Source organism: Octopus bimaculoides, chromosome 8 (assembly GCF_001194135.2).
Source record: "Octopus bimaculoides isolate UCB-OBI-ISO-001 chromosome 8, ASM119413v2, whole genome shotgun sequence".
In the NCBI taxonomy this organism is placed as follows: Eukaryota; Metazoa; Mollusca; class Cephalopoda; order Octopoda; family Octopodidae; genus Octopus; species Octopus bimaculoides.
Window position 1 is genome coordinate 21,240,749 of NC_068988.1, and position 10,878 is coordinate 21,251,626.

General features: G+C 36.9%; 1 protein-coding gene across 1 annotated transcript in view; it reads left to right on the forward strand.

Moving 5' to 3' along the window:
• The window catches only part of LOC106871947 (nuclear distribution protein nudE homolog 1), a 63,221-nt gene extending 52,568 nt beyond the window's left edge, over positions 1–10,653 (forward strand). The window contains exons 4-7 of the mRNA XM_014918725.2: positions 1,406–1,451; positions 4,021–4,111; positions 5,899–6,129; positions 10,544–10,653. Coding sequence (XP_014774211.2) covers positions 1,406–1,451; positions 4,021–4,111; positions 5,899–6,129; positions 10,544–10,638 — 463 coding nt within the window. The 3' untranslated portion in view covers positions 10,639–10,653. The remainder of the gene's footprint in view (positions 1–1,405; positions 1,452–4,020; positions 4,112–5,898; positions 6,130–10,543) is intronic.
• The last annotated feature ends 225 nt before the right edge of the window (positions 10,654–10,878 follow it).

A 10,878-nucleotide genomic window follows, 5' to 3' on the forward strand; every position in this document is an offset into this window, starting at 1 on the left:
ACATAACATTTGAAAGAGATCGAAAGAGGGGGAAATCCGTTAGTGCCAAATCAGGAGAGTACGGCAGGTGTGGCAGCACTTCCCAGCCATGCGTTTAAATGGCTTCCTTGGTCATATTGGCGATATGAGGGTGGGCGTTGTTGTGCAGCAGAAGAACAACTCCATGCTGACGATTAGGTCTTTTCTCTTGAATAGCCATGTTGAGTTGTTCCATCTGTTGAACATAGAGTTCCTTGTTGACTGTTTGGTTCCGATCAAGCAATTTGTGATGGATGATCCCTTCCCAGTCCCATCATATGCACAACATTGTTTTACGCGGATGATGATCTTGTTTCACGCATGGTGTCGCTTGTTTACCGGGGCTAAGCCTTTCCTTACGCTGTTTCATATTGATGTACAGGCACCATTTTTCGTCGCCAGAAACGATTCGGTAAAGAAATCATTGCTTGTGTCCATGAGTTGAGCGGTAACGAGCAAGCAAACCAGCGGAGATTGTGGCTCGTTGATTTTTGTTGTTGTCACTTAAAGCATGCGGAGCCCATGCTCCATACTTCTGAACCTTTCCCATCGAGTGAAGATGCTTCTCTATATCAGTGTGGGAGCATTCCATTTTCTCTGCCAGTTCCCTTGTCGTCTGACAAGAATTTCCGTGCAAAAGTTGATTTAATTGCTCTTCATCGAACTCAACTTGACGGCCAGAATGAGGTGCGTCATGGAGGTCAGAATTTCCATTTTTGAACTTGGCATACCAGTTACGAGCGGTTCTTTCAGCTATGGTACCCTCTTGGTACACATCACAAATGTTGTGAGCAAATTTTGCAGCCTTGGAACCTTGATTAAAAGCAAAAGGAATGTGTTGAAAATGCTCGTTTGTTTTAACTTGACATTCCATTTTAATGATCTGAAAATAAACAAAAATTAACTTAGAAAAAAAAATCAAAAAAACAAAATAGATCCCCAAATGATTCAAAAATAGAATTCTCGAAAAAAAATAGATTCCAAAATTCAAAAAAAACTGCAGGAACTTAGTTACCAACCCCAATATATTGCAAACATTCCTAAATGTTATTAGATAGAAACATGGCTGTGTGAAAAACTTTGCTTGACTACCCCATGGTTTTGGGTTAGGTCCCAGGACCCGGTGAGTAAAATTTGTAGATGAAAACTGTATTGAAGCACTCTTCAATGTGTGTGTGAGTGAATATTGTATACATTCATACACACAGATGACTAATATATAATATATATGTAATTGACGATGACTTCCTATATAATATTTTTATTCCAGGAAGTAACAAAGTGTCTAACTTTCATGAATAACTTTTTTAGTTTTTGAACTTCTGATCACCTCGTTACCTGTGTTTGTTTATTTGACTGCAACTTTTTTTGTTTTGTCTGTTTACAGAATTGCTGCATTGTCATTGACAGATTTTGAAAAGAATCTCAACATGGTAAGTTTTCAGTTTTCATTCTTTTGGTTAATGTGTGAACATGTAAGGAATATATGTTGTCACATCATGGGAGGATCACCTATGCCAATAATAAATGCACACACACACAGGTTCAGTTTCACTTCTTTGCTATTTATTTGTCAATTGTTTTAACTTTTTAAGCAGTTAACTAATTGATTGATTAATTGTTTGGTCTATCAATCAGTTAGATTTGTCAAAGTCCTTTTGTTGCTATTCACAACCTCCATCAGTGACATGCTCTCTCTCTACTCCTGGTCTGTTTGTGAGACCAACAGGACTTTGACAAAACCCAGCTGATTGATTGACCAAACATTCAAGCGAAGTGAAATAAAACCAGTGTGTGTGTGTGTGTTTATTATTGGCATAACAAACCTCTTGAGATACAACAAAGTATGCTTCCAAATGCAAGTTTACATCAAGAATCTTGTAAACCAAATACAAAAGTGAAAGAGGTTTCATTAGGAATTATTCCATCTTGGTATAGTTTATGGTAATTATGGAAAATTGAAATTTTTAAGAATTACTGAAGCAGATTCTTAATAGTTACAAGCCTCTCCATGTAACCATGAAGTCAGAAAGATGATTTGGTTACTTGCATTGTTAAAAATGGAGCGACTGGATTTTGGCCAGTTGTCTGCTGCCATAAATATTCTTCCACCTATAACTCTAAAAAATTGAAGAGGCATTGGCACATGACGTTTGTTCATGTATCACTTGAAATTTTGAGTTCTTTTTTTTTTTTTTTTTTTTTTTTACTTGCTTTAGTCATTGGACTGTGGCCATGCTGGAGTGTCACCTTGAAAGTTTTAGTTGAAGAAATCAGCTCCAGTACCTATTTTTTTTAAAGTCTGGCACTTACTGTATTGAACTCTTTTGCTGAACTGTTAAGTTACAGGGACCTAAACAAACCAACACAGAGACACTCATGTGTATATATATATATATATATATATATATTTATTTATTTATTTATATATATATATGTGTGTATGTGTGTGTATACTGTGGTTTATTTCTTTAATGAAAAACCCTTGAAGCCGATGCCTCAGTATGGCTGCAGTCTGATTTCATGAAACAAAAGCTGAAAGATAGATCCAAATTTGGCTGTTAAAGTGCTTTTATAACATTAATCCTTCTCTCCTGGAGTTTGTTGTTAATATAGCTCTCAGGTCAGCTATGTCTAAACAGATGCAGGACTCAACACCTCCCAGAGTCAAACAGTCAAGCCATAATAATGCAGATATGGTGTCTGGTTTGTCACCTGTAACTGAACTTGAGTCTTTGTTTGGATATACTGGAATACAGACTGAAAAAATGGTATGAGCTAGGTGTCGAGAGATAGACAGATAGATAAATGGAGAGGGAGGAAGACTAAAATTAGATGGGAAAAAGTGAGCGGTGGGTGAATAAGATCTCATGGTGCTTCACCTCGTAGATAAGATAACACAAAATTTTACTGTATTACAGGATTATTTGTGAAGGCACATGACCTAGTGCATAACATGTTGCACTCACAAATGTAAGATTATGGTTTCAGTACCCAGTCTAAGTAGCATGTTGTATTCTTGAAGAAAATGCTTCATTTCATGTTGCTCCAGTCGACCTTCATCATCATCATCATCATCATCATCCTTTAACATCTGTTTTCCATGCTGGCATGGGTTGGGCTGTTTGACCAGAACTGGTAAGCCTGGTGAGCTGTACAAGGTTCTAGTCTGATTTGGCTTGGTTTCTGCAGCTGGATACCCTTCCTAATGCCAGCCACTTTACAGTGTGTGCTGGGTACTTTTAATGTGGCACTGGCACAGCACTCCTGCAGGTCAGTCTTCTTTACCAGGGGATGTGGCCATAACACTTCAGCTGTAATTGAGTTCTAGCAACAGCTGGGAAGTTAACTGTGTGATGGACTGGTGTCCTGTTCAGAGGGTTATCTCAGTCACTTATACACCATAGAATCCCAGTTAGTCTCCCACTATGAGACCTTGGGCTCATGACAGACTTTACAGCATTAATTCGGGTGCTGGTGCCCTGTAAATAGCACTCAGTCCACTCTGTAAGGTGGTTGGCATTAGGAAGGGCATCCAACTGCAAAAAACATGACAGTGAAGCTTGGTGCAGTCTTCTAGCTTGCTAGCTCCTATTAAACCATCCAACCCATGCCAGCATGGAAAATAGACATTAAATGATGATGATAGTAATGATTTTAATTGTTGCTATAATCTCTTTGTTCTAAAATTTAAGCTTTAGAATATTCATTGAAAGGTAGTGGTTTGTTTTTTTGTTTTTTATATAAACAAGGATTGGTTGGCACACACCAAAATAATTGTTTTTTCTAGCTGCTATTCTTTAGTCTAGTGTAGACTGGGTCCAGTAATTCAGGGCAACAGTAGTACAACATAATATTTAGTCTGCTTCCTTTTGAGTAATTGGTCAATACTGAGTGTTTTCAGTCATCCTGACTCATCAGCTGTGATTTTGATGATGGAAATATATATATATATATTTGAGTGTTTTATATGTTATATACTAAAATGTTCTTTGTCTGAAGGCTTTGGAGAGAAATGTTTTCCTAGAGAATGAACTCGATGGCAAAGAAATTCTCAGAGAATCTATTCAGAGATTAAAAGATGAAGCAAGAGGTAAAGATATTTTGCTGTTGTTGTTGTTACTACTACTACTACTACCCACTACTACTACCACCACCACCACCACCACTACTACTACTACTACCACTACTACTACTACTACCACTACTACTACTACTACTACCACTACTACTACCACCACCACTACCACTACCACTACTACTACTAATACTACCACCACCACCACCACCACCACTACTACTTCAAACTGCCTGGTCATAAACATTTACTGTGTCTTGCATACATGTCTCTAATAAAAGTCATAATTAAGGCATTCTGAGAAAATAGCGTATTTAAAAATTTTGTGTTTGTCAATTAGAAGAGTTGCAGTTCTTTTCTGCAGTTTGCAGACAAATATTTTTGTCAAATGTCGGCAAGTATCAGCAACTAATCAACCAGATACCAGTGAACCTGAGCAACACAACCACAAATTTTACTGTGGCAGCTGGCTGCAGCCCACCATTATTTGCAGCAGCACCTACAGGAAAGCTACTTCTTTGCAAGAGCTGCACTTAGAAAAGTGCCTAAGGTTTGGAAAGTGGTCAAAATGAACTTGAGGATGTGTTCAAAAAGAGGACAGAAAAGTAATCTTAACTGTGTCCCTGGAGGTAATGGGAAATGCTGAGCATTGCAACAATAAGATATTGTTGCATAGGTATGGAAAGTTATTGTAAAAAAAGACCTATATATGCCCAATTATTTGAAGGCAACATGGAAAAATTTACCTTTGTCAATTGTGAGCTATTCCATCTCCCTGGTTAAAAGTGAGACATTTTATCCTCATTCCATCTTATATGGGTTGCTGGATGACAAAGATGAGGGCTGTAGATGTGCAGTCAGAAACAAATGCCCAACCTGATTGAGCTAGCAAATGACACTTAGGTGAATAGAGAAAGCTCACATGCCACACATGTGCTGCTAGAAACCACATAAGACCATTCAGACACATTGAAGGGCAAAATCGACTTCAGCAGCAGCAACTACATTACTAACAATAGCAGCCGACATCTTGGAAACAATTGAATCTGTCACTGCAAAAAAAAAAAAAAAAAAAAAAAAAAGTAAACTCTCAGCATCCATTTCTCTCCAGCATAAATTCATGATCTGTACAATCTATCTAGTTAGGATGCATAAACAAGCATCAGGTTACTAAACCTGAATGCATTATTCCTACTGCATAAATCCTATTAGATTAGTGGCATTTGATGTTGGTGATCATTGACAAAGTGAAAATAATTAGCAAAGAAGTTACGATGCAAAAAGAAAAAAATTACAGAGGTGGCTTCACCTTGAAATGAACTGAAATGAAACTATCTCTGAAATGTTGGTCAATGGGGTGAACATAGGCATCATCTTCATTGTATATTACCAACTGAGCATCATATCTTGCTCTGGTTTTTATCTGGTCAAACTGGAGCATCTACTCTTTTGCCATTTGTTGGAAAAATACCCTTCTCTTGTCAGATGGACTCTTTGTGGCCAACATTGTCTTTGTAGAGAGCTCTGTAGGCCATAGTTGATGATATATAGACAAATGTCGAGTTTGCAGTGTCTGCAGAAATTCCTGGTCAGTGAGCAAGAGTGGATTATATGGCAGAGGTGGGTCAATGATCTAAATGGAAAACTATTTATGTTGTGCTTCTTCTCATGTTCTGAGTTCAAATGTTATTTATGAGAGATTAATTAAATCAACAATGTAGCTTTTCTCTATAAATTTGTCTCTTTATACCATGAGTAGAGATCAGTATCTATATAGATATAAAAAATTTTTTTTTTAATAGATTTACGAAATGAATTGAAAGTAAAAGGCATGAAATTTGGGACGGATATCCCTGAACATTCATCAACACCTGACCTCCCTAGTAGCAGTGGCGTAGAATGTGCATCAGTCACCTCAACACCCCCTTCTTCTTCAGAAAATAGTCGGACACCTTCAGCAATGTCTGACAACAGTGCAAATCCAAACAGTGCAGAAAACTCATCAACTACATCTACAGCAACAACAAACAAAGGTAAGGATCAATTCATATTTTTTTCCAAATCCTTTTCACACATGGACACAAATCAGCCTTGCATCTGGCCACTATTGGTTTGAGAAGTGCTGACATGCCATGTCTAATGTTTCTTCTGCTAAATACAGTCCTCTGAATCCATGTTATCCTACTTCTGTTATAGTTGTTGTTGCTAACATTATCTTGGTTCATATCTTGTCAGGGTTAACGTTACCTTCCACCTTGTTTGGAGTTGGTGCTGGTACTCCTGTCTAACTTTCTCCTGTTCTAGCATCCCGTCTGCTAAATGCAGTCATCTTAAGTTACTCTGTTGTTGGTGTTGATTACATTCCGAGTTCATCTCCTGCTAGATTTAGTTCATTTTGACTTTCATCTCGTCTAAGCTTGATAAAATACGGACTTGTCATCCAATACTGGAGTCGATTCAATTGACTGTACCATTCCTTCTACAAATGGAGCCTTGTGCTACAAGTGACATGAAAAAAAAAATTGATGGTTGCTAAGGTGGTGAGCTGGCAGAATCCTTAGCATGCTGGACAAAATGCTTAGCAGCATTTCATCCGTTTTTACTTTCTGAGTTCAAATTCCAGTGAGGTCAACTTTGCTTTTCATCCTTTTAGGGGTGATGAAATAAGTACCAGTTGAGCACTGGAGTTGTTGTAATCAACTATTTTCTTCTCCCCCCAATTTTCAGGTCTTGTACCCATAGCAGAAAGGAATATTATAGTTGTTCTTTTTAAAACATTTACTATTATTGATTTTAATTGTTATCAAACTGTTAGTTTTGGTTGATTAATTCATTCAGATTATTTTTGGTCTCCCTTTTCTGAAGGTAGTAGAAGTGATTTTGATTCATAAGTTCTGGTTGTTAATTCAAGTTCTTAAGACTTTCAAAAAAAAATTTAATATTGTCTAACTTCAAAACTTCTCTCTTAAAAAATTCTCTTCTACTGCTAGATATTTAAAAAATTGTGCTCGCCTCTATGAAGTAAGCTTCGACTCTGTCTTTAGCCATCCATACTGAAGCAATGTTCTAATTGAGATGTTGTTTACAAAAGAAGTTTTAAACTGATGACAATACTATGATAGATTTAGCATCTTAGCTTCACAAACTCTGTGATTTTAAGTTTTAATATGTCAGTTTCATATTTCACTTTTTTTAAAGAGAAGGTTACCAGTTCATTTATGTTCATGCTGTGATATTCGTCTAAACTAAAGCACAAAGTTATACTTATATGTAGCTTTTTCTCATTTTAGTCCAGAGTAAAGAGATTGAAATAATGTGCTTTGGCACATGTAGGGGAAATTTGTAGCAAGAAGAGATTTTCAGGCAGTTAGAATGAAGTGTTTAATACAAGGTTTTGCAGGTGTAGTACTGTAGGGATGAAGAGAAGCAAGTGAATCTGGTGGGTTTGTGTGGGGTTGAACCCTTAGCTTGTTAGTTCATTGGAGCAAGAATTGCTGCAGTGTTGTTAGAAGAGACAGGGAGGAGAGAGAGAGCATGTTAGTGTAGTTGGTGTGTTGGGTGAAGCTTCAATAAAGCAATGACTTGGTCTTTGGATAGTTTGTTGAAATGAAAATTGTCTTTTAATGCTCTCATATCACGTAGAGGTCACAATCTTCTTCAAAATATTTCTTTTGGATGTTGTGAACTCTCACTCTCTAGTATGTGTTTAGAAAGTTATTTGATTTTATTAATTGTAGCTCTGCTGAAGCAGCCAGCTCATGGCTGTTTAAACTATTTCATAACTCCTAAATTAGTTGTTATTGCCTGCAGTGTGTTCACTCCTTTGTACTCCCCCCCCTCCTATCCCTTTTGTTGTTTTACTTTTGAAGTTGAGGACTTTACTAACAATTATTATAGCTTTATTTGTGTATTATTTTTTTATGCATGTTATTTTTTTTTGCTGTGCTTTCTCTGAAATATGATGTAAATATTCTATTCGCTAATTTCTGGTTGTCATTCTCATTTTCATTACAATAAATTTTTTTTTCTTAAGTCTCCCTACCCCATGACTGTTTATATTGGTGTTTTATGTTTGGGAAGGCTAACCACTTTGTTTCTTCACATCTTTGATGGGAAAGAACTTGAGAGAAGAGTGACTGTGTAATTATACACCACCAGCAAAATAAAATAACTTCTGAGAAAGCTTCTTTGTGGAAAGCTTCTTTCTTGAACCTTTCACCCTTGTTGTGATTTTGTTCAGAGAATTGTATTTCTCTTAATTCATCAGTTGTTAGGGCATAGCAGTTTATAGTTTTATCTTTCAGTATTCAGTCCTGATACATTTTTTAAAGATATACCATGGTTTAGTCATACGACTGAATTCACAGAAAATTTGGTCTTGTCTGGAATTTTATGGAATATCCTCCTCCTGCTGATGGAAACCAATGTTACGATAAAGTTGTAAATTCTTCTTCATTAGTAGAATTATATATGAAACTTTAATAAAGAGAATTAATGCAATAAAAGGTATTTGAGGTAGTGTGTGTGTGTGTGTGTGTGTGGCTTTCAATGTTCTTTTGCTAGTTATGTCCTAATCTTTGGTTTCATCTCGTTACCAAGAGACTCAATTAGCAAGAGATAATTTTACTTTTAAAATTCCTTTCCATTCTGGGAAGTGAAGTGTGTGTTAATGCTGTCATATGGGGAAAACAGCCTGCATTTTGTTTTTGCACCTCTTCCTCCACTCTATTTAATTTTGTTTTTGTATGTCTTGGGCAAATATTTAGCATTTCAAGAAAGGATCTTGTGACTCACATGTTCTGTGCTTGGGCAGCAGTTTTTGAAACTTATGCTTTCTTAGAAATGATGTAGTAGTGATAAAGAGTTTACAGATCCTCGTATGTTATTGTACTGGTGGAGAATTATGTATGCATATATACACGTACAAGGTGAAGGTGTGGCTGTATCGTTAAGCTTACTTCTCAACCCTGCAGTCTTTGCTTTAATCCCATTGTATGATACCAAGGGTAGGTGTCTTCTAGTATAGCTCCAGGCCAAACAATGCTTTGTGATAGAAACTTGGTTGACGGAAACTGAAATGTGTGTGTATATATATATATATATATATATATATATATATGGGAGTACTCTGTCGTTTATGACGATGAGGGTCCCAGTTGATACGATCAACGGAACAGCCTGCTTCATGAAATTAACGTGTAAGTGGCTGAGCACTCCACAGACATGTGTACCCTTCTCATAGCTCTCAGGGAGATTCAGCGTGACACAGTGTGACAAGGCTGGCTCTTTGAAATACAGGTACTATTAATTTTTGCCAGCTGAGTGGACTGGAGCAACGTAAAATAAAGTGTCTTGCTCAAGGACACAACGCGTCACTGGGAATTGAACTCATGATTTTAGGATTGCGATCCGAATGCCTTAACCACTAAGCCACGTGCCTGTGTGTGTGTGTGTGTGTGTGTGTGTGTATATATATATATACGCACACATAAACACCTCCACCTGCACACACAGGTGCATCTACACACCTGTGCGTTTACCTTAGACATTATGTTATGGTTGTAAATGAGCATCACTGTTATGTATGTGAGGTTGTTTGTTTCCTGTCTTTCATAGCTATGGGGAAAATACCTTGCTTCGAAACAGGTGGAGATTGATGACAGGAAGGGCATCTGGCTGTGGAAAATGTACCTCAACAAAATCCATCTGGAAGTGTGAGCATATCCACACATGCTATATGTGGAGAGAGAGAGAGGGAAAACGGAGGTGCAGTTCCCCTGGAAAGTGATTGGATCTATGAAATCTGTTCAGTTTGAACATCTTGAGATGAAAGCTTGATGGTAGAGTATGGGAGATGACAGTTCCAGAGGGTTGCTATTCTGGAGAAGAAGGATTTGGAAAAGTGGAGTAATGACAGATAAAGAAAGGCAAGAGTATCTAGGGGAAGTTTAAGGGCTGCTTATGTATTTATTTGAAAATTTTAAATATTGATACAGCTGCAAGCAATAGTAATTATATTTCAATAGCTTAGTCTCTGCATTTTTGATGAATGTAGTTGTATTGAAGTATGGCTTGGTAGTTGAGTAGCCATAGGGTGAAATTTGAAGAGGACTAGGCTGAGTGGTTGGTGAATTTAGGTCGACTGATAAACTGAAATTATGTAAGGTGTAAAATCTCTTTTCCGATTATTGCTAAGACCTTGCCTGTTGCACCTGTTTAATCATTTGGCTGGGAATGTTCAGCTTAATCGTTGTTAATATTTTTACCATTTTTAAAGTCCTCGATATTACACTTTCAATAGAACTTTTCTAACAGAAGAAAAAAACGAATAAATAAATGTGGGAAAAAAAAAGAAAAATGTTAAAAAAAAGAGAGAGAAAATGCCTTGCTGCCTTCCAGCTAATGTCCATTTTTTTTGCCAATGTTTTCAACTGTTTGCACTTGCAGGCTCTGTCATATCCTCGGCTGCCCGAATTTCAGCCCTTTCCATTGTAGGAGATTTGTTGCAGAAAGTTGGTGTAAGTAGTTTGACACTTTACTAACCGTTCATATTAAAATAACTACTTCTCACTCACAGCATTTACTTCCTATTTGTTGTTGAATGTTATTTTACTCATCCATGTATTTTATTATTGTTCCTCTCTTTCTTTATTTTACAGGCATGATTATTATTATTATGATGAAAATCTGCTTTGATTCACATCTTAGCTAGTTGCCTCGATTAGCTCGCCTTTCTCTCATAGTGTTCCTGTAATCTGCAGACATTTCATTGACATGTTTAA